The 24,321-nt window shown below is 44.6% G+C and overlaps 1 protein-coding gene across 1 annotated transcript in view; it reads left to right on the top strand.

The window, feature by feature from the left end:
- LOC147101161 (G protein-activated inward rectifier potassium channel 1-like) overlaps positions 1-18,980 on the top strand; it is a 92,102-nt gene extending 73,122 nt beyond the window's left edge. Inside the window, exon 3 of the mRNA XM_085966375.1 lies at positions 18,124-18,980. Coding sequence (XP_085822501.1) covers positions 18,124-18,728 — 605 coding nt within the window. The 3' untranslated portion in view covers positions 18,729-18,980. The remainder of the gene's footprint in view (positions 1-18,123) is intronic.
- The last annotated feature ends 5,341 nt before the right edge of the window (positions 18,981-24,321 follow it).

The following is a 24,321-nucleotide window of genomic DNA, read 5'->3' as shown; positions in this document are numbered from 1 at the left end:
TAGAAACAGTAACAGATGCTGCTCTGTAAACCTAAGAGAGTAATTCAATCCTACAATTCAGTAGATGGACGTGCGGCACCAAAACTTAGTTTTTATTGTTTATAATGCTGTCTGAAGCCCTCAAATGACCTGTAAAGATTCTGTAAACAGTTTTACTTTCAATAATTTTATACATGGACACACTAAGATTTTTTAAAAAGACTATATCAATATAAGGGGTGGTTCTCCAACCTGTTACCCTACTAGGGAGCAGTGGTCACAGGGAGTACAGCCTGAGAAATCGTGCTCACGCAGCCTGTGATTTTCCATTCAGTATAATTAAAATGAATGCAAGGAAAATCATGGGCGGCAGCCTGTGATTTCCTGAGACCCACTCCCTGGGAGCACCTTTCCCTTTAAAGTGAGCGACATTATTATTTTATGTATTCAGGCGAATAGTGAAGTGTACGAATCGCTATTTTATACTGTATACAGTAAATTTACCTGCTTTCCTTAAATAAACCTGTCTGGCTTAAAGCCCAAGTCTCAACCCGATAAGAGTGTACAGTCAATCTGCTTTTTATAGAAAGGAGACGTAACGCTACGCGATACATTCCCAGTAACCAGTGTACAGAGTAAGGGTTCTCTCTTATGATCCCTGGGTCTTGATATCATTTACCTAGATATTGTGCAGGTTAAGGCCTTACTTGCCTTAACTCTAGCCATTTTTAAATTGTTTCTGCAGATTAGGTTATGGGAGAGCAACATCCATGCACCAATTCCCTGCGTTTACACTGCATAAAAATGGTTCCCTTATGATGAAATTTGGCTCTACAGTTCTGCAGTGCAAACACAAGGGCTCAACACACAGTTGCTACTCTCCTATTCCAAGAGAGGAGAGAACAAGGATATGGAGTTGGATTCCCTCAATGCATGCATATGGCAGCACACACTGAGTGAGGAGAGTAGTATTTTGTAGGCATTTTGATGCGGTACTTTATTATTCATTTACACAATAGTTTGAAAAAGATTCTCAGTATGTGGTGATTGACAGAGGAGCCAAAGGCGACATGAGGGAAAACTTTTTTCACAGTGAATGGTTATGATCTGGAATGCACTGCCTGAAAGGGTGATGGTCTGGAATGCACTGCCTGAAAGGGTGATGGAGGCAGATTCAATCATGGCTTTCAAAAGAGAATTGGATAAGTACCTGAAGGAAAAACTTTTACAGGCTACGGGGAAAGGGTGGGGGAGTGGGACTATCTAAAGTGCTCTTGCAGAGAGCCAGCACGGGCTCGACGGGCCAGATGGCCTCCTTCTGTGCTGTAACCATTCTTTGATTCTATGTCCTACAAGTTTTGACTCCACATATTTCCATTTATGTGGATTTGTCTGCAGTCATTGTATTTAGTTCACCCTGAGACCTTGCACTTAATATTATTCATACCCAAACATTTTGGGATACAGTATATAAGTAATTTGAGACATGACATGTAAGTGTAGCATGCTTGGGAGGAAAAAGGTGACTTTGGAGCTGTGGTTCCCAAAGCTCTCCACCACTGGGGTTTTCCACATGTCATGTCTGGGTCTGTTGTAGACTAATTGCTGGAGATTGATTGTTGACATTAGTCAACAACTCTATTATCATTGTATCATGCGACTACCAAAAACAACTTGCATTTTTATAGCCTCTAACGTAGTAAAACATCCTAAAGTGCTTCACGGGAGCATTATCAAACAAAATTTGACACTGAGCCATATAAAGAGATATAGGACAGATGACTAAAAGGTTGGTCAAAGAGGTAGGTTTTAAGAGGCTCTTAAAGGAGGAGAGAGAGGTAGAGAAGTTTAGAGAGGGAATTCCAGAGCTGAGGGCCTGGGCAGCTGAAGACACGGCCACCAATGGTGGAGCGATGAAAATCGGGGATGCACAAGAGGCCAGAATTGGAGGAGCGCAGAGATCTCGGAGGGTTGTAGAACTGGAGGCAGTTACAGAGATAGGGAGGGACAAGGCTATGGAGTGATTTGAAAACAAGGATGAGAATTTTTAAATTGCTGGACCGGGAGCCAATGTAGGTCAGCAAGCACAGGGATAAGGTGGTCGAAGACAAACTAGATGGGCCTTGGTCATTTGTTGTCTAGCAATTCCTATGTACAGCACTACATGACCTTCAACCTCTGCTGCTCAGGCTTGGTCCAGATTTAAAGCTGTGGCATTATTGATGCATTATGGAATCCTAAGTAATGGCACATTCGCTACAGTCCTGCAGAAGGTTGGAAAGATCTGATGTGAATGCAGGCTCCCAGAATGTGTGCACTATAGGCTGCCCAGGCCAGATTCATGCGCTGAGTGCTATAAAATGATCACTCTGACACTTGAGCTGAGATTTTGCTTCTGGCCCATTTGCACCAGATTGGTGAAATCTCCTTTCTCATGCGGCAGGCAAACTCCAAAAGTTAGTCGTGGGAGCTTTTATTCTGAAATATGGCTGGAGTAAATAGTGCTGCATGGTTTGTACGCCAGCACTTGATACATTTTAGCTGTAGGTTTATGGAGTTGAACATGAAGCACTCAAGTCAAATGGTGTTTTAACTAAGTTCTAGACATCTAACTGATGTATTATTTTTAGACGTCAATAGCGATTTGTATTCTCAATGATTTATAGAGGCACTGTACTAAAATCTTACATTTAGTCAGAAAAGCAAAGAAATCAGCCTAGCAATTATGCCTCTGTTTAAATAGCAGAAATGATGATTTCAAAAGATTGCATTAAGCTGTCATGCACTAATATCACACAGCATAATGTCTAGCCTATCTGGTATCATGTAACAGAGGACAGATCACAAACTCCAATGTTATATAAAGATGTTTAAGCTTTTCAGTCTAGAAAGAAGGTATTTAAGTATAGAAAATATGAAATAGTATATACAAAGTAAACCCAGTATTTCAAAGTGCACCATGAAATCAAGACCGGAGGACATAAATGGAATTTCATGACATGTATATTTGGAACAGATCTCCGGAAAGACTTCTCTACTCAATGACTCATAAATATTGGAATAATCTACCAAGTAATGTAATAAAGAAAAAAACATTGGGTAATTCATAAAACAATTAAATCTTGTGATGGGAGATTTTATGTCCTAGAGGGATTAGCTTTGGTTGACTAAATGACGTCTTATCCCTGAAATATGACCTTATGAACTTATAATGAGCTGTATACCCGCATAAAGCATAAATGATAAAGTTGGTGGAATCAAATATAAAAGATACAAATGGAGCGCTGTAAAATAATTTATTTTGGATGAATTTTGCTCATGGAGAGGAGGTGTGTTGCTGGGGAATAGAACATCTTTCAACTTATTTGGACTCCAGTTTTAGCATGTCAGGCCCAGTGAAACACAGAAGAGGCAGGGCAAAATTCCATTTACATCGCCTCAACAAAATAATTTAATGATAATATCAGAACTGGGTCCCATTGTGGCATTTTCATTTTCATTTCATACACCAGACATCTTTATAGTGTTAGCTATGCATTAATGGGTAGCACACTCGCCTCTGAGTCAGAAGGTTGTGGGTTCAAGTCCCACTCCAGGGGCTTGAGCACATGAAGCTAGGCTGACACTCCAGTGCAGTGCTGAGGGAGTGCGGCACTGTCAGAGGTGCCATCTTTCAGATGAGATGTTAAACTAAGGCCCCGTCTGCTCTCTCAGGTGGATGTAAAAGTTCCCATGGCACTATTTCGAAGAAGAGCAGGGGAGTTATCCCCAGTGTCCTGGCCAATATTTATCCCTCAACCAACATAACAAAAACAGATTGTCTGGTCATTATCACTTTGCTGTTTGTGGGAGCTTGCTGTGTGCAACTTGGCTGCCGCATTTCCTACATTACAACAGTGACTCCACTTCAAAAGTACTTCATTAGCTGTAAAGCGTTTTGAGACATCTGGTGGTCGTGAAAGGTGCTATATAAATGCAAGTCTTTCTTTCTATAGCTTCTCTAAGAGGCAATCTTGTGCCTAGTGGTATTGAATTGCCAATCGAGTTGAGATGGAAACTGGGTTGAGGATGCCCAAACTAATTTTACTTAGGACACACAGGGAGAAGATTTTCATCCCATCAGACTGGACAGGATTTGAACACAGGCCTCAGAGGTGCTAACCCATCATTCCACCACTCTTAATTTTATTCACGCAGATTGAGCTGGAAAGAAAATGGCATGTTAATGATGCACGCTGTTATTAATGCGCAAACTGGCCAGCAAATTCAGGGGATTATGAGATACGAATCTCCAGAACTCGCTGGTCAATTTACGCCACTCCGCCATTTGGTTCGCACAGACAGAACTCGCCCTTAGCCTCCCCGTATATTTAAGAACTTGCTGCAGTTACACATTCATTGCCCATTAAACTCACCGCAGAAAGTTAGGGTTGGATCTTAACAGCATAAGTACCTTTTTAACGACATAATAATTGTTAATACATTGTCAATCAACCTTTCTGGCCTAGAAAGGGAACAATTTAAATTGTTCAGTCTCATTCCTGCATGTAGTCAATTGTTAGAGATTTAAAAAATATCAAATTATAAATTTTAAATTTTCTTACTTTCCCTTTGTCTCTTTTGTCGCTCTTAATCCAATCTTTCCCTCTCTATTTCTCTTTCTTTACCTGATTTGACTCTAATTCATCCTCCTTTTCTGTTGTTCCTATGTTTCTTTCGCAATTCTTAAGTCTCATTGGTTAAAGAGATAGGGGGAGAAATTTGGTTGTTAGTGCCACCGATTAACGCCTAAAGAGGCCGAGAAGTGGGGCACTAGCCAATTTCTGGGCGGGCGCAGGGCGCCTAGCGCCTCGCCCCATATTAAACATGCATTTAGCGCCGGCTCTAAATCTTAGCGCCCGCTCATGGGCGCAGGCTGATTATGATGTCATTTGAGTGTGCAACGCCTTTTGGGCGCCCCGGACCAGAAATTCAGTGGCGCCCCCCTCCGTAGCGCCTGGCGCTAATAGTGACAGCTTATCTGGAACCTTACCAAGTCGCTCTCGGGCTGGAGGAGCGTTATTTAAAGGGGACTGGTGTGGTTTAAAAGCGGCAGCCATTTTTGGAGCACAACTTCCTCGAGAGCTACAATGAGTTGCTGAGCTGCACACTGAGAGCCATTTGACCACTGAGCCAGCGCAGGCAGACGATCTTCAGCCTTCTGACCATCACCTTGCTGTTGGTGAGCCTTGACAACGGGGAACCTTCCTGTGGGCACTTATTATGGGGGCTGCATTGGAGGGGAACGTCCTGCTGCTGAATCATCTGGAAAGGGCACTGAGACGCTGGGAGAGGGGGGCGGGCATGGCCAGACGGAGGAGGGCCAACAGACGTCGTCACAGCAGACCTTATGCTGGCAGGGTTTTCCGACAGCAGTTTTCCTACATGAACATGCCGGAGGAGCAGTGTGTCAGAAGGCTGCGATTTAGAAAGGAGGTGGTGACTGAGCTGTGCCAGCTGCTTCAGCCAGATCTGCAGCCTCAGATAAGGTTCAGGACATCTCTGTCGGTGGCTGAGAAGATGCCTGCTGGCCTGAACTTCTACGCGAGTGGCTCTTCTCAGGCTGCACGTCAGAGGCTGATCAGAAGTAGCTTCTAGGCCCCTCTCACGGAATGCTTGCTGCCATTCCAAGAACAGGAATGGAACCGGTCTGATACCCCCAAGCCTGTGAAGGGCAAGATGCATGTAAATAGCAGGCATGGCCATTGTAAATGAAGAAAGTGTTTCATTACACAAAATGTGGTTCCTTCAAACATGAGAAAGCTATGGCAACAGAAAGCAAAACTAATACACTGACACATAACTGCCTCACACCCGGGAGGCTGTCCAAAACATAAATCACATTCCGACCATCTTCCTTGGCCTTGATTCCACTGCGCCAACCAAAGCATCCAATGCCCCATCAGTGAGGCGTTCCGCCCTCTGCCTCACCCTTTCCATGTCTTGCTAGGCTGGTGTGCCACAGGTAGGCTCCCACCGCTTTGAAGGCCTACAAGGCAGTGAGTGTCTGGTGATGCCAATTGACCTGCCCCTTTAAGAGCTGGCCGGCGTCAGTGTGTCTCAGGGAAAGTGGGTTGCGCCACCGGGTTTGCGCCTTAGGAGTAGCGTGCAGCGCCTGATTTAGCGCCGCAATCACCTTTAGGGGCGCTGCAACCCAATATCGCACTAGGTGGCGCTAAATTGCGCCTGGCGCTAAACTTTGCGCATCGCCAGGACTAGCGCCCCAAACGCGGCTATACTGAATTTCTAGGCCATAGACTGTTCATCCCAACGCTCACTAACGTCCCAGATGCCCTGTTGTCCTTGGCTCGCACTACCAGCAAGTTAGGGCACAAATACTTTGAGCTAAAGGGTGCGGAGAAAAGTCTAACGAACGGTGCATGCCGCGAAATGCCCCATTCCAGCAAGATCCAGCCCATTATGTTTTTTGGGGGAAGCTATATTTGTTCATAGAAAATTTCCAAACTCAAATAATAGTCAACACTGAGGCCGCGATTTCGCCAACTAAGGTGGGTTTGGGGCGGCAGGGCCAGTGTCCTGGCCCGAGCCCGCTGCCTACTGCAGCCCACACTCTCCAAACGATTTTATGTTAACAGGGCTTGTTAAGCCCGCCCTATGAGTTTCCCGGCCAATTAATAGGAAGCGGGTCTGATGACGTGTCATCAGCTGGTTTCCTTAAAGAGGCCATGTCCAAATTGATTTTGACAGTTGTGCTGTCAGTGTTCTACAGCATTGAGATGCTGCAAATACTGACAGTCACTGCACAGAGGTGCACAGCTGCACCCAGGCTCTACCATGACTCCCTCCATATGCTTATGGAGAGTCACAGCACACAGGGAGGTTCTCTTCCCTTCCCATGGGCGGAAGAGACCTCCCCAGGAGATCAATTCAGCCTGGTTGCACATTGCACAGGAGGGCACAAGCAGGGATGTCATCAGGAGGACCAGGCTGCAGTGGCTCAAGCCTTTCAATGATCTCAGTAGATCACGAAACGTTACTGCCAAGCCACACTCAACCTCATCCTGCTGTGCCACTCATCACATCCACATCACTCTGCCTTCCCTACCCTACTCCTGCACATCTTTACTCACACCAACCTACCTTGCACCTCCACTCATCCCTCTCTATCTACATTATCACTTCCCCGTCTCAGTAGCTATCCCTCACACTCACCCTCATCCTAGTGCAATCATACCAACTAACAACACACAAGGATAGGCACTTGGGTGTTTTATGCAATTTTCATGTAAATTTTCTGTTAATGTATTGTCAAACATTGAAACCTTTATTTTCAACACTCTACCTTATTAGACAGATCTGTGCTCACCTTTGGAAGTTTCTTAGTGCATTCCAGTGAATGTTGAGACATAACTTCCCCCCCCCCCACCCAATTGTGATGAGTGTGAAAGGAATGGCTTGAACATTGTAGGGATGCTTTATGGTGCTGGTGTGGGGTGGTGTCAACCTGGCGCATCAGCCAGGGTGTTCAGCATCAAGTGAAGTAAATCTGGCCATGGTGATGCCATTGCTGGCCTCCTGGGCAGCAATTTTGTTGGGTGCTGATGCTCTGTGTCCTGTGCAGTATCAGGTGATTGTGGAGAAGGTTGGTATTGCTGTTGGTGATGTTGGTGTGCCTGATGATGTTGGTGTTGGGGCTGATCATGGAGGGATTCTGAGGACCAAGGTGACATTTTTTCTAGGGCACCGATGTTGCTGGAATAAATGGCAGCTGAAGTTGAGATGAAAGAAACGGTGGGGGCGATTTTACCAGCCCTGGGGAGGTGGGTTTGGAGGCAGGACTGCTGGGAAAATGGCAGAATCTGGGGGCAGGTACCCATCCCGCCCCCAACCCGCCGCCGTGCCATCCTCCCAGGAGGTGGGTACCCGACCTGCTCCGGGTCCCGTCTCCTCCAGGCGGGAAGGGGATTAGTGCCAATTAACTGCCTGTTAACAGGTACAGGAAACTTTCGTTTAAACGGCACCTAAATATCCGGAATTCTCTATTAACCGGCAAAATTCATACTCCGAAAACAACACCTCAATAACCGGCAATGTTGCCGAGTCCAAGTCCGAGTCCGAGTCTCCCGTGGTGGGCGAGTTAGTCAGTGGGGGTAGTTCTCCAAACTGCCACTACTCGGCTTCTTGGTGCTGTCGGGAGTCCGAACACCTCAATAATAGGAGTCTGACTCTTTGTTTGTTAAAAATAGCCTCGGTAGATAACCCTCTCCATCATCCGGAATTTTTAATCAACTGGCAATACGCCGGTCCCGTCGGTGCCGGATACCAAAGAGTTTCCTGTAGTTAACAGGCAGTTTTTTGGAGAATCCCCATTTTGAGCCCTGAAGTGTGGGCTTCCTGACGGCTCCGAACCTCGCCAGGATCAGCGAGGTGAGCCGTGGGTCTGCGGGGGCTGGAGGGGCCGAGATGTCTGGTGTTTAGGTGAGTGATGGGTTCATGTGTGCAGAGGTAAGCGTGTGAGGTGTGTGTAAAGTGATTTAATAAGGTTTACTTACCTTTACTTCTTCCTGCAGGCTTCCTCCCTTCAGGTCTCGGGAGTCCCTCAGCTCACCGGCACAGAAACAGAATGGCCGCTGAACTGTCAAAAGCTGCAGCCTCTGCTTTCTGCTCAGGAAGGCTCTCTAACTGAGTCTGAGTAGAAGGTCTCAAGTTAGACGACAGATTGTCAGCGTTTGACAGCTTCACAGAGCCGTCAAACGCTGACATTTCATCTGTCAAAAGCTATTGACAGATGAAACGTCACTCGCTGACGTCACCTGCAACTGGCTTTCCTTTAATTGGTCGGCTAAGCCCGCTGGGCGGACTTAACAAGGTCAATCAAGGGAAAATAGTGTGGGTTGGCCACAAGTCGATGGAGGCGGGACTAAAACCCGACAAGTGGGAGTCCCATCTCCAAAAGCTCCCCATTGGCAAAATCCAGCCTGATATGTCAGTGGTGAGAGAGCTTGCTCCAAGGAGGTGACAGTCGATAGAGAGTTTATTCCAAACTCTTCCAAATTGCATAAAGCTCAAAAGTGTCTTCCAAGTCCTGAAGGCTCAAGCTTCTGACATTGGAAAGTGAGCAGCTGTGAAATTGTAGCTTTCATACCACTTTTGCAGCTCTCACCTATTCACAGCAATGGGGAGACATAGAGGGCTCGATTTTATAGCTCTGAGGAGGCAGGTTTGGAAGAGGGTCAGCTGCGAAAAGCGGAAAAAATTGCTTCAGACACCCAACCCGCCTCCGTCCCGCCCCCACGCGATTTTCGAGAGTGTCGGGTCAGCCGCTCCCAAACTCACCCGACTCCAACCGGAGGGACAGGTAGTTAAGGCAGTTAAGAGCCAGTTAACTACCTTGATAATCCTACCTTGATAGTGGTTTCCCATCTTTGTGCCTCTGGCTCCTGTTTCCCGTCTTGTCAGAAACAGTCCAGCTGCAAGGAGACGAGTTGGTGGAGGACATGATCTGTAGTCATTATTGGTGCAGAACTTTAAAAGCACTCCTGTAACATGGCTGGCATTCAAATACAACAACTTTGTTGTTGGAGGTTTGGGATAAGATTTTGCAAATCTACTGACCTTGTGACTGGTCAAGCTGACACACATCTGCTGTTTGAACTGATTGGAATAATTTCAGGCCACTTTGAAAGTGCACTTGCAAGCTTCTTGCCTCAATTGAAATCTAGAACAACGGGATGGGAACCATTTACATCCTCTCACCCTGGTCGTCAGATTCGGAGGAAGAGCAGCGCGGCTTAGTGCTGCCGGATGAACAAGTGGCCCAGCACACAGCCTCCTCGGAGGAAGATGAAAAGGATGAGGAAGAGGACGGGGAGTGACGCCTTGCGGGGCCAGATGTGGCCAATCCAGCAGCAGGCGACCACATTGATGGCCGTCAGGCAAGGGATGCACTCATCCATGCCAGATTCGCATAAGCTAACACTTCAACCACAGGTGGCTGGCACATGGAGATGAAAATAAGTCCAACAGTCTCAAACCCCAGGCATCAGCTGTCCAATAAACGGTAGTTTGCGTTCAGTGTCACCCCCATCATTCTACATGGAAATCACCCTGAGCCCTCACTCTTGAACTTCCATTTCCCAGAACACAGAGGCCACACTTTAGGTGATCTCAGCAGATCATTAAACCTTTGACACAAAACCCATGTGCGTCTCAAGCCCACCTCCTCAGCAATTTGCAGGGAAGAGGAGCTCTTGAGGTCCTCTAACTCCCTCAACAAGAGCATGGAGGGAGCCCTCATTAAACCTGAGTGCAGTCTTAGTTTTTGGGGCTGCTATTCCTGCAGCTCCCAGCACCTTTAAGAGAAAAAAGCATTAATATTACTAAGCAAATATTTGGAACACATCTGGCATCTTTTTCATTTCATAGGTCAGATAATAAAGTCATATATCAAAAAGTCATGAATCTCTTTCTGGAATAATATGACCAGCAATATCATACGTTAAATTTTGCCCAGAACAAATGCTGTCAACTCCCCTTTCAAGATAATAAAGCACCAAGCCATCCCAATGATATTTGTATGCAATGGGGACATGGTCCCTTTAAATTTTCAAACAAACATCGCATAATCAGATGCGAGAAACTGACATTCTCCAAGCAATTGCCTGGAGGGACCCGCACGTCGGCCGTAATGAGGCCAATGAAGCTAGAATCGGAAGTGCTGGGAGGCGGCAGCCGGACGCGGGTCCGAAAGCTGCCGAGCAGCGGGCCCGCCCTCAACCCGCCTCCGCTATTAAAATCGAGCCCAGAGAACCCGACCTACTTACCTGATGTGATCTCCGAACGACATGAGCCTCATTAAAAAAGTGGTAAAATAGAAATAGGCTGGCAAAATAGTAGTTAACAAGCATTTAACAAGCATTTAACTATCTTAAATGCCTCCCCCGCCGCTTGGTGTCGGGTCTGTTCTGAAATCGCAGACCCGATACTTTGGAAACTTACAGGGAGGTGGGTTCAGAGTGTGCTCCCAACCTGCTGTCAATCATTTTGATTTTGACAGCGGACCCACCTCCGAACACACCCTCTGAGCGCTGGCAAAATCACGGCCTGAGAGCTCAAAGCTTTGCTCTTGGAAACAGCATTCACAATCTGCTTTTCCAACACGCTTAGTATTATGTTGCTACTTATAGCATTTTTTACAGTATTGTCTGCTGATCAGTGTATTATGTTTTGATCAGTTAATTGTGCGCTGATCAGTGCATTGTAGACTGATCAGTGTATTGTATTTTGATCAGTTCATTGTCTGCTGATCAGTGCATTGTAGTGCGAGTGGATGAAATAAACTTATCTATACATTTCCCCCTGGCGATCAACACCCAATTTCATAAAGTGCAAACTTTGAACAACAAAATCAGATCAATTCTATCCCTCTGTGTATATGTTTTTTTGTCATTTTGCAGCTGGCAAGTCTTGTAACTCTAAGCTGGCCCTTCTAGCTCTTTCTTCCATAGCAGCCAATGGTCCCCACATGATAGCATCGAGCTGCCTGTTGAATGATTCCACAGATTTTGCATTCACTGCCCTGTTCACAAGACCATTCCAGGTATTGATCACTTCTTGGAAAGCAATTGTAACTTTTGCTGATAGTGTGAGTAAACGGGACGATATCGGATCAGCTGCCCATTAAACACCTCTTCTGATTTTCATTTTCATTGTGTGAAGAAGTGCTTCCTGACATCAGTCTTGAACTTGCCTTTTACCTGTTTGTACTTGTAACCCCTTGTTCTGCATTCATCGTTTAACTTAACGTAGTACAGATTTACCATTTCTATTCTGCTTAGTATCTTATATACCTCGATAAGGTCCCCTATCATTCACCTTCTATCAAGGTTGAAGAGCAAAAGAAAAAAAATAAAAGAAGGACTTGCATTTCTATAGCTCCTTTCACGACCTCAGGACAGCCCATTTACAGCCAATGAAGTACTTTTTGAAGTGTAGTCACTGTTGTAATGTAGGAAACGGGGCAGCCAATTTGCACACAGCAAGCTCCCACAAACAGCAATGTCATAAGGGCCAGATAATCAGTTTTAGTGATGTTGGTTGAGGGATAAATATTGGCCAGGATACCAGAGATAACTCCCCTGCTCTTCTTCAAAATAGTTCCATGGCATCTTTTATGTCCACCTGAGAGAGCAGACATGGCCTCGGTTTAACGACTCATTCAAAAGACAGCACTTCCAACAGTGCAGCGTTCTCTCAGTCTAGATTTTTGGAGTCAAGTCTTTGGAGCGGGATTTGAAGTCACAACCTTCTGATTCAGAAGCAAGAGCACTACCAACTGAGCCACTGCTGACACTTTCAAAGCATGAGATTTTTCTCGTCTTTCCTCATAACTCAGTCATCTAATACTAGGAATCAGGCCCCTGGGCTATCGTGGAGTCCATGCTATGATCAGTGAACAGCACATATGCTTCTTTTGGTGGTAATGACGGGAGGTGATTGTTGCTGACAGTTTTATCATTTGAACTCCCCCATTCTCACTGGGCTGATTTCATCAGTTATTTGCCATTCCACTGGTGGCAGTAGAGTGTGTCATCTCACAGGGGGTGTAAAACCTGTCACAACCAGTCAGTGAGGCAGCTGCTGACAGCAAATTGGCACTGATGCAGCTTATAGAGCAAACTGGAGTGCACAGCATCTCTTTGGTTCAGCAGAAGGAAGGGAGCAGTGGGAGGTGGTGTTAAAGAGGACGCACATATAATAAAGTAAAACTCATAGGGAGGTCTCGGACAGGAAGAGAATTAAATGCATATTGGGGCTATAAGAAAAGGGGGTAATTGTTGCTACCTCAGGCGATCCAATCTGAAAATATATGCTGCAGCAATTTAGCAAGGAAGTTCTACAATAATGTCAGAGCAGGTTGGAGCTGTGCTAATTACCAGGATTTAACTTGGTTTTGGATGCTCCTGCTGTCATTAATTTTGATTGCAGTGTTAGCATCGCACCAATTTTTATTACAACCCTTACACAAAATCTGGCTGATTGCAATGCAAGCATACTTTTGTTTCAGTTTCAGCTGTAGTTTTGGATCTTTAACAATGGATTTTTACATGAATATGAAATTCATTAGAATTTTAATTAAGAATAAGACTTTTCTTCTACACTACTATTTTAACCCTTTCGGCAGCATATGTGCCCTATACAACTTTCAAATGACTCGCATATAACTCATATCCCATGTGTGCTTGCATCTCACCTGTACTTCAGCAAAGTGAATATGGTCAAAATACTTGACTGTGGACTACTTCAAGGCAAGGCAAGGAAGTTATGCTAAACCTTTATAAATCACTGGTTAGGCCTCAGCTGGAATACTGTGTCCAATTCTGGGCACCGCACTTTAGGAAGGATGTCAAGGCCTTGTAGAGGGTGCAGATGAGATTTACTAGAATGGTACCTGGGATGCGGGACTTCAGTTATGTGGAGAGACTATAAAAGCTGGGATTGTGCTCCTGAGAGCAGGGAAGGTTAAGGGGAGATTTAATAGAGGTGTTCAAAATTATGAGGGGTTTTAATAGAGTAGATAGGGAGAAACTGTTTCCACTGGCAGGAGGGTCAGTAACCAGAGGACACAGATTTAAGATAATTGGCAAAAGAACTAGAGGGGAGATGAGGAAACATTTTTTTTTAATGGAGCGAATTATGATGATCTGGGAAGCAAAGGTGACTTTCAAAAGGGAATTGGATATATACTTGAAAAGTAAAAAATTTACAGGGCTATAGGAAAGAGCAGAGGAGTGGGATGAATTGGATAGCTCTTTCAAAGAGCTAGCACAGGCACAATGGGCCAAATGGCTACCTTCTGTGCTGTAAGATTCTATGATTCTATTTTCAAACAAGGAACTTTTTCTCAAGCAATTTCCTGGCAGATAATAGATTGAATATTTTGAATGTAGAATAGTACTAGTAGAATTAGAGAAGGGCGCAGTCCAATTTAATGGGAGGAATCTTACCTTCCAGGCCAAGTTCGAGGTGGGACTGCTGGCTTTTGGGTTCCAGTCCCGCCCCCAGCGACGTCTGATGAACAGACGCTATTTTGCCCTGATTGGCCTTTTTAAGCCCACCCTGCAGGCTTGCTGGCCAATTAAGGGAAAGCCGGTGTCAGATGACGTCAGTTGATGATGCTTCATCTGCTGGTTTTCTTAAAGGCACATGCACCACACTTGTTTGACAGATGATTTGACAGTGTTTGACAGCATTGAGGTGCTGTCAAACACTGACAATCACTGTCCAAAGGTGAGCCCTTGCACCAAGGCTCTCCAATTACTCTCTCCTTAGGATAAAACAGATGGCAGCTGCAGCTGAGATTTCAGAAGCCATCTGTCACTTCTCCGGATGAGATGAGGCTACACAAACACTTCACAGCTTGTCACCTGCAGAAACATCTACCCACATTAAAAATTACTTTCACAACATGTCCTTACCTTTGATACTAACCAGTGTCCAATTGCATCCTTCACACCACTTCTGCAGCTGTCATCCAAACACCAACATAACAACAGACCCACAGCATGCCTCACTTACCCTGGCGGGGTTCCCCGACATCGGGAAGCCAGCAGCAGCAGTTGAAAAATTGGAAAAAGCCTCTTAACTGCCTGTTAACTACCTGTTAACAGGCAGTTAAGTGGCTATAGCCCTCTTCCCACTGCTAGGAGTCAGGTCCCTGCACAAATCAGGGACCCGACTCCCGGGAAGATTGGTTGGAGGTGGGTTGGCAGCGGGTTTGGGACCCGCTCCCATTTTGGGGGATTTTCCCAGCAGTCCCGCCTCTGAACCCGCCTCCTCAGGGCTGGTAAAATCCAGCCCAATGTGTCTGAGGGATGCTAGTGGATTGTAAATGTCGACTTTAATAATGGCTGTGATTTTCCCATCTGATTTTGTTTCAAATTTGCTTCTTATTTTTGAGCAAACATATGTCAGGCTTGTTAAAGGACCAACGATATGCAATGAAATTTGAAATAAAAACGGATCTCATTCACGTTAGAATAGAGATCCCAATGCAGGGTTATGCCTGAAACATTACCCTACCTTTTCCCCTTTTCAAATACAGCAGACCTGCTGTGCATTTCCAGCATTTTCTACCTTTATTCCAGATTTCCAGCGAGCTTTCTTTCTGACCTCGCTCATTCTTGTACTGTTGGTTGTGTTTTTTGCTACTCCATGTGTACTTTATGTACAAGTGGAAAGCTTCTAAATAGCTACTGATCTCTATGTCAAACACTTTATGAAAAGAGTCTGCAAATATCTGCTTCATTGTGCATTTTTAATCGCACTAATCTCACTAGTATGATAATCTTCTTCAATAAAAAAAAGAAAATACACAGCACACCTCAGCATCTGAAAAGGCAAATGAGAAGTCAACGGAAGGGGTACTCACGCGTCTGGCCGGAGGAAATGCCGGTTTTCAGCATGCACAGCGCATGCGCTGAAAACCGGCATTTCCTCTCCTCTAACCCAAGAGGTGAAGAGGCTAGCGCGTGCGCTGTAGGGGGCAGCGCGTGCGTCTTGGATTTCCTCTGTTTTAGGGGATTTGCGCATGTGTAAAGGCCTCAGGTCTTTACGCTTGTAAAAAGCACACGTAAGTATTTATTTTTACAGGTAAGTGGTGTTTTAGTGCAATTTAGAATTTTTTTTCCCACAGGTTTATTATTTTAAAGAATCTACAATAAGGTAAGTTTAGTTTTAGACCCTTTTTATTAAAAATTTATTTTTTTCAAAAAAAAAAATTATTGTTTAAATTATTTTTTTAAACTTATTTATACTTAATTTAATGATTGGGATGTTTTTAAAAATTTTATTTAAAGTTTAAGTAGTGTTTTGGGGTGCAGTACTTCTCATGAGTTTGACAGTTCTTACTCTCAAACTTATGAATGAAGTTTCCCCTCCCCTGATTGGCTGAACAGTGCTCACCTGATCCCAGCCGGCACATCGCACTAACTATGCCGCTGGGTCAGGTTAACACAGCGCGCCGACATCAGAACCTGGCCACTGACAGGAAATCCACTGCGGGCCAGGTTTCAGATGTCGGCGCGCCGGGTAAGTGCACATCGGGGGCTTGCACGCGCGGCAAGCCCCCGACACCAAGTTCTGGGCCATTATGTACTTGAAATGATGTCCAAGACTTATTTACATTCTGCTTGGGAAGAAATTTGAATCTGTTTCCCAGCACTGCAATTTTTTTTAAAAATGTTGTCCACCCCATTTCTCCATTTATTTATTTTTCTTCCTCTTCAGAGCCCACATGAGAAAGAGAGAAAGAAAGTAATAAAGAAAGAACTGGCATTTATATCACACCTTTCATGACCTCAGGATGTTTCAAAGCACTTTACAGCTTTCCACTTGTACATAAAGTACTTTTGAAGTGTAGTCACTGTTGTATGTAGGAAATGCAACAGCCAATTTGTGCACAGCAAGATCCCACAAACAGCAACGTGATAATGACCAAATCATTTTTGTGATGTTGGTTGAGGGATAAATATTGGCCAGGACACCGGGGAGAACTCCTCTTTTAAGTAGTGCTGTGGGATCTTTTACCTCCACCTGAGAGGGCAGATGGGGCCTTGTCAAATTTTGTTTGATAACGTTCCTGTGAAGCGTTTTGGGATATTTCACTATGTTAAAGGTGCTATATAAATGCAAGTTGTTGTTGTTGTCTCATCCGAAAGCTGGTACCTCCGACAGTGCCGCACTCCCTCAGTACTGCAGTAGAATGTCAGTCTAGATTTTTGTGCTCAAATCTCTGGAGTATGTCTTGAACCCACGACCTTTGAACCAGAGGCAAGAATATGACTACTGAGCCATGGCTGACACCTGATATGCGAATGATTTACTAATTAATCTCCAACACAGTTCCCAAGATGAATATTGCTTCATAAGTGGGAACAATTAATTTCTGCTGGTGTATCTCTTGACCTACACTGAACAATTACTGGAATTAATTGTATAATTAACAAAGAAATAGTTGAGTTAATTTGACCTCTGATAACATTCCCCCCCCCCCCTGCTGAGAGTTATTTTCCTTCAATACCCTCACCCAGGATGGGAGCTCACAATGTGGGAAACGCGGAATCATGGCCCAGTATATCACCGTTCCTTCATCGTTGCTGGGTCAAAATCCTGGAACTCCCTCCCTAACAGCACTGTGGGCATACCTTCACCACACGGGCTGCAGCTGGTACAAGAAGTTGACTCACCAACACCTTCACAAGGGCAACTAGGGTTGGGCAATAAATGCTGGCCTTGCCAGCGATGCCCACATGAACGAATAAAAAAAAAAGTCCCATGTTTGTGCCACATGGTAGAACACCAATAATTGGCACTAATGGGCACGTTTTCCTCTTGGTGTTAATTTGAACAAAATAGTAGATGTGAGCTAACAGGTAAGCAGTCTCATTTTTCTGTGCTTTCCCCATACCCTTTAATATTTTTCCGCTTCAAGTACTTATCTAATTCCCTCTTAAATATTGTGATTGAATTGGCTTCAATAGCCAATTGTGGTAATGCATTCCATATTCTAATAACTACGTGTGAAAAGATTTCTTCCAATCTCCCCTTTATGTTTCTAGTACGAATCCTGAGTTTATGCTCCATTATTACCGATTCACCGGTGGAAATCATCTTTTCACTGTTTACTCTCTCACACCCTCTCATCATTTTGACCATTCCTGTTGGATTTCCTCAAACTTTTGTGCTCCAGTGAATACAGTCCAAGTTTTTCAAGTCTCTCAACAGTTGTTTTATCCATGATTTGAAATATATTTAATATGAGCAGAATCCTGGTTAAAGCATGGTATTTTGCAGCAAATTAAGGTATGTATTTATCAGGCGGCAACTGTACTTGGTCTGCTGCTGTGTCTGCAGAATTAACTGTAATTAATTATATAATAAACCTTTTATGCCTATTAGAAATTAGTTTTTATAATGGGAGCAATAATTAGGCACTTCCAGTCGTTTATGTTCAACTATAACAATTAACTTGACATTTATAATTTGCAAATCCATTTTATATTAACATTTTTCTCTAATTATTATAATTGAAGTAATGAACCAATTTTGTAAACTTTAAAAACCACCTGTTATTCTGCTTTGCAGGAATGACATGTCAAGCGAGGACCTCGTACACAGAAGATGAAGTACTTTGGGGCCATAGGTTCCTTCCCGTCATGTCACTAGAAGAAGGCTGTTTCCGCGTAGATTATTCCCAATTCCATTCCACATTTGAGGTCCCCACTTCTCCCTATAGTGTGAAGGAACAAGATGAGAAGCTGTCGCTTACATCACCCTGTGCCACTCCCTCTATCAGCAACAGCAAGAACAGGAAAGAGAGAATCTTCTCTTTGGACTGTATCGATACCCTGGAGGAAAAGGGCAGCAAATTACCAGCCAAGCTTCAGAAAATGAGCACCTGCAAGGAAGACCTGCAAAGGAAAGTCCTATGGATGACTGCAGATATAGGAGAAAAAACTTGCAGCACTGGGGACCTCCCTCTGAAACTGCAGAAGATAAGTTCTATCCCCAGCAATTCCGGTGTTGAGGAAAGACTCCCACTGAAGGCTTTCAAAGTCAATTCGGAACCCCTCACACAGTCAACGGGGGATCTGTCACAGAGGGCACATGGCCTGCAGCCCACAGGGTCACGAATGGAGGACAATTTGCCTGCCAAACTGAGGAAAATGAATTCTGATCGCCTCACTTAGAAGCAGACAATATCAAATACAGCATGTTTCTTTTTAAAACTATCTGTAAAAATCGGAGACTTAACGCCTTAAGTCAAGTGCATTGGGCAGTTTTGGGGTATAAATTCGCAGTTAGTTTTGGTTTGCACAACCAGGTGACTGCAATGTTTTAGTTACTAAGTTGAGGGGAAAATGTGAAGGTACATGTTGTACATGCTTCATAGCTGGAATACTAACACAGTAAGGGTAAAAATAGAAAAGGCATCCCTTGTATTTCTAGAAAGGCCCAGTCAAGTGCTATTGAATTAATTTGGCTTCAAATTAAATTTTAAAAGTCCTGAGTAAAGCCCCTTGCTGGAGCTCTGCATGTGGCTCAGTTGATAAAGTCACTGTCTACTATCAGTCTGGGATGGGTCATAGTAACTAGGAAGGTCCCAGGTTCAGTACCTGCTCTGTGCTGAGTTAGTCTATCCCAATCTGGGTAGCAGTATGAAGCTCAAAATTGGCTTCAGTATCCCTGGGCTAAGGAGGAGAAAAATCAACCAGGGCTGTCATTCCTAATACCATACAGTGACTACTAGGGGTGAATTTTAACACCCCCAAAACAGGTGGGTTGGGGTCAGTTCAGATGTTAAATTTTAAAAGATCTGAAACCCACCTCCAACCTGCCCACTTCTGTGTTTAATGGAGGCGGGACAAGGGGTGGGCAGCCAACTCGCTCACAGGAGGCAGGTTGCCAATTTAAACATTTTAATGAGGCTGCCAGCCTCTAATTTAACCTGCTTTGCAGGTTTAACAGTGGCCGGCTGGATTTCCCAGGCCTCGGGAAACCCGGCAGCTGAAGGGAGGCAATGACAGCTTCAGGCAGAAGGTAAGTGCATTTACAGCACTGCTTGTGGGCCAGGAGGAGCAGGAGTGCTTCCCCCTGGCCCTCCAAGCTCTCCATGCCCCCATCAGACCCCTCCCCCATAGAAAGACCCCAGGGGTTGTGGGATCGGACCCCTCCGCGATCAGAACCCCAGGGTGCCGAGGATTGGACACCCCACCCCCCCTCCAGATCGCAACCCCTCCCCCCAGGATCAGATCCCGCTCTGGGGTCGGGGATCGGACCTACCTGCTCCTGCGGCCTGCTCTAGAGTCCTCCCCACCAACTGGAAGCCAAGATGTCAACCAGACAGATTTCCAGGCGAGGAACCTGTCAAGTACAAAAGACGCACGCTGTACAATTGAAACTTCTGGGTTTCCCGTCCGAAACTCTGCTCCCCCGCCTACGTAACCCACCCCCGTTAATACCTAGGTCCTAGTGTTTAGGGTACTATTCTTATTTTTAACTAGTTTCAAGTGTCTTCACGATCCAAGGTGGAATGAAACAGAGTGCCCTTGTTAAGGTTTAAAAGCAATGTTGCAGCAGCATTCAGCCTCTACTAACAGACTCCATCTGTGGTTCTACCTGAAGCAGTTCGTCTTAAACCAGTCAGCTAATTGAAACATTGTCAGAAATGAATTGGTACGGAAACATCTAAATTACGTACTGAAACCATACTGAAGTAAACGAACATCCATAATTGCTTGTATCATAAAGGTTATGCTAAACCTTTAGGCCCCAGCTGCAGTATTGTTGCCATTTCTGGGCACCACACTTTAGGAAGGATGTCAAGTCCTGAGAGAGATTGAAGAGGAGATTTACTAGAATGGTACCAGGGATGAAAGACTTCAATTATGTGGAGAGACTAAAGGAACTGGTGTTGTTCTCCTTAGCAGAGAAGGTAAGGATGGATTTGATAGAGGTTCTCAAAATCATGAAGGGTTTTGATGGAGTAAATAAGGGGAAACTGTTTCCAGCGGCAGCAGGGTCAATAGCCAGAGGACTCAGATTTAAGGTAATTGGCAAAAGAACCAGAGGCGATATGAGGAAAATATGTTTTATGCAGCAAGTTGTTACGATCTGGAATGCACTGCCTGAAGGGGAGGTGGAGGCAGATTCAATAATAACTTTTGAAAGGGAATTGGATAAATACTTGAAGGGGGAAAATTTGTGGGGCTACGGGGAAAGAACAGGGAAGTGGGACTAATTGGAGAGCTCTTTCAAAGAGCTGGCACAGCACAGATGGGCAGAATGGCCTCCTTCTGTGCTGTGCCATTCTATGATTCTATGATACTCGCGTGGATGTCAGGTGACAGGATCGGGCTTAGCTGTGTTGCACCCGGTGAGCAAATAGCTGGCCAGCATTCACTGTCTAGGCTTTTCCATGCAGGATGGCCAACTGGTCATGGTAGCGGATGGCAGTCAGCACCACTGAACTGTGAACCAGCACCATACGGAGAGAAGGAGGGAAAATTAGAGGGAAAATATTTTTTAAATCTTTGCTGACATGAAAAGCTGGCCTTAGTGAGACAGTGCAACCTGAATCAGGAATCCGACTGAGTATTCAGGCAACAAAATAATGAAAAGAGTTTGCATCCATTACTTTGACATTGAACGTATATTGCTTCCATTCTGATAACTTTCAGGGCAGTTGATCATAGCTATGGCATGTTGATCAATGAAAAGCAACACAATGAAGGCTACTCACCTGGTCGCCTAGCAACAACAACCATCTGCTTGTAGCGGCCTATTCTCCTTAGAGTAGTTCTATTTTAATTGAATAGGATTTGCACCTATATACTGTAGAAGTCGCATGCCACACAATTGACAAGTCTATACTTAAGGGAATTTATGAAGATCAGTTTCAGATACATGTGGTCTCGTACTCCTGGAAATTGAAGAGTCAAAGCTTAATGGTGAAGAGTACAAGTGACAATAGTCTTTCCAGACATTAGTCTGCGTGGACAATACTTAAATTCTTCATCATGGATGACAGTAGAATAACATTAAAAAAATTACTTTTTGGTGGATTTTGCGCTCATCAAGTTAAAGTACTTTAGCACTGAAATGGAAGACTGCTCCCATTTTGAGCAGCCAGTGCCAGCACCATGCACTCTCGGTTCCTATATGGTACAGTGATGTTGTGTAACACTCCTCCTACTCTGCCCTGACAATCTGCATCAGCTCCAACCTCAGCAGAACCCTTTGCTGTAGAGCAGTGGGCTGGATCCTTTGACACAACTAATGAGTGACCAGCATCTGATCAAATTGATTTTAAGTCAAGTAGAATCAAGATAAACACAATGTCCAACCCTCAATCTGGGATCCTTGCTTTATGTCATTTACTTCTCCTTCCCTCTGTCTGTCTGCCTTTTTCATTTCTGTCTTTCTCTACCTTTATTGGTCTCTTGTTCTTCATTCTGACTCTCTCCCCATCACTCTCTCTCTCTCACTTTTGTCTCTATCCTTATTAAGTTATTTCTCTTTTCTCCTTCACTTCTGTTTGTACATTTCTCTATCTCGATCTTCAACTCTGGTTTCTCTCTTCACTCTTTTATTTTTGTTTGTCCTCTCTGTTACTTTTCCCCCTTGCGATTTTTCACTTTCCATTTTTCTCCTTCCATTTCTAAACTGTGGGAGAGTTAGAGATAGCAGCATTGGGAGTCAGTCAGGAGTGTAGAAGCAGCAGCAGCATTGGGATTCAAGCAAGCGGGCAAGTTAATGGAAACAGCATAGGGGCATTGTGAGCCTGGGTCAATCAGTTACTCCAAAGTGGGCTACCTTTCTTCCCACTCCAAAGCCTGGAACATAGCTAGAAGTGAGGTGAGGAGAGCCCTATTAATGAGAAGTATTCATCTCTGAAAAAACCACCAGGAGAAACTGCGAACCTGTGGAGTCAAAGGAATTTTTGAAAAAAATTACAATGTGCTGTTGGCTTTCTTAGAAAGAGTGTGTGGGTCTTCTGCTCGCACTAGTAGTTCTTGGCTCCAACAGCCAGGATCTGTAGACTGGATCTAAGCAGAAGGAGAAAAGTGTTGCTGCTGGGAGTGGGAAGTGCAGGTCAATCCAATGGGATCCTGCTTAGAAAGGGGGCAGCACTGTCTGCGGGTTTTTTAAAATTCCCATGACCCTACCGGAAATCAGCTGTTTCTGTTCACAGGAGGGATCAAAAGGCAAAGCTCCACAGACCAGATAATGCTGAGAAGTGAGTTAGATTAGATACACACAGCACGGGTTGGATACCCCATACTCTTCTTTATAATGACAAGTCTAACATGCCCTAAATACATTTACAGTATAACTACTGGCTCCCAATATAATGAAACTCCTCTTTCAATGAAATTCTAACATGACAAGCACAAGGTCAATATTGGAAGTTATGACTTTTTGTTTTCTGTTGGAACAAATTTCACAATGAAATCCTTGACTGCAAAAGCCAAAAGTCCTGTAAGCACTGAAAGTATGGGGAAGTGCCTATAGTACTGAATGAAGGACAGATGAGTGCACTGTGAGTTTTCTTGAAGAAGAGAAACCAAACATTCTTCATTTTACAGGCATCCCTCCCACACTGTAGCAAGTGGCCCAACACTGATTTTTTTAAATGTCATTGGCATCACTCCCAGGTGACTTCCTGCTCCCACACTGTATAAAAGCCCAGGGTCCGTGTGATAGGTCAGTTCTTTGTTAGTCCTTCAGTTTTGAGAAGGAAATCTAAGCTCCCAGTGTTACTTGTAATCAAATTACAGAACCAAACCCTGCAGTTTTTAGTGAGTTTTAGGTGCGATAAAGATATTTATTTAGCTCTTTTACTTTAGTTATTATACTGCCTTGTCTGCTTCTCTCCCAGCTGATTCTTTGTGAGTGAACTGAGCAAGACCTGATCTACTATAACTCCAGGGTTTTCGACTTCCCCAAAATAGCTCAGTACCTTGACTTAGCAACATAGCAAATAAATATTTAAAGTTTGGTATTCTGGCTTTGAGCAGGAGCCCAGTCTCTATTATGAGGGATGGGGGGGAGATATAAGTACAGTGGGTTACTTTGGTTACAGTTTTTTCACCCTGTAACTATTGTGCCCAAGATAATTGAATATTCATAGCACTACCTCGGTGAGTTCTATATTTTATCATTCAGACCCAGGTCCAGTAAACAATGTATTCTTTAACCTGCTAAAGTAAAACGTTTCCTCAGGCAGTAGGGGGTGTAAGACACCTTTCACCCAACCACATTCTGGCTCACAGTCACTGGGCACTAGGAATTACCAATATTAAATGATAATGAAGAGACAGTGTTGGGCCAGGATAGATTTCTACTCTGATCCATTTCACGGAATGCTCAGACTTGATCCAGGATTTTGAGATAGGGCGATATCATTTTCCAAGCCCCGAGGAGGTGGGCATGGAGGCGGGACAGCCGGTAAACTCAGAGAAAGTGGGGGCGGATGGCAAAGCTGCCCCCATCCCGCCTCCGTGCCCTTTTGTCAGGAGGCGGGAAGATGTGTAGCTTCGGTTCCCGTCTCCTGGAGGCGGGAAAGGCATTTAATCCTTTTAATTGCCTGTTAACAGGTAGTTAACAGGCAAAAAACAGGGTTAGTGCCATTTTACCTTCACAGGTGAAGGCTTCCCGACCTTGGAGAACCCCGCTGGGTTGGAGGAGATGTGGAGGAGCTTGGAGGCGGTCGAAGGCACCTGGAAGTAAGGTGTAGAGGTGAGTAATGGGCGCAAGTGTGGAGTGGTAAATATGCAAGAT

This window comes from Somniosus microcephalus, chromosome 24, assembly GCF_052327205.1.
Source record: "Somniosus microcephalus isolate GS21.2 chromosome 24, FLI_Smic_1.0, whole genome shotgun sequence".
Lineage (NCBI taxonomy): Eukaryota > Metazoa > Chordata > Chondrichthyes > Squaliformes > Somniosidae > Somniosus > Somniosus microcephalus.
This window is presented reverse-complemented; position numbering and strand designations above follow the sequence as displayed.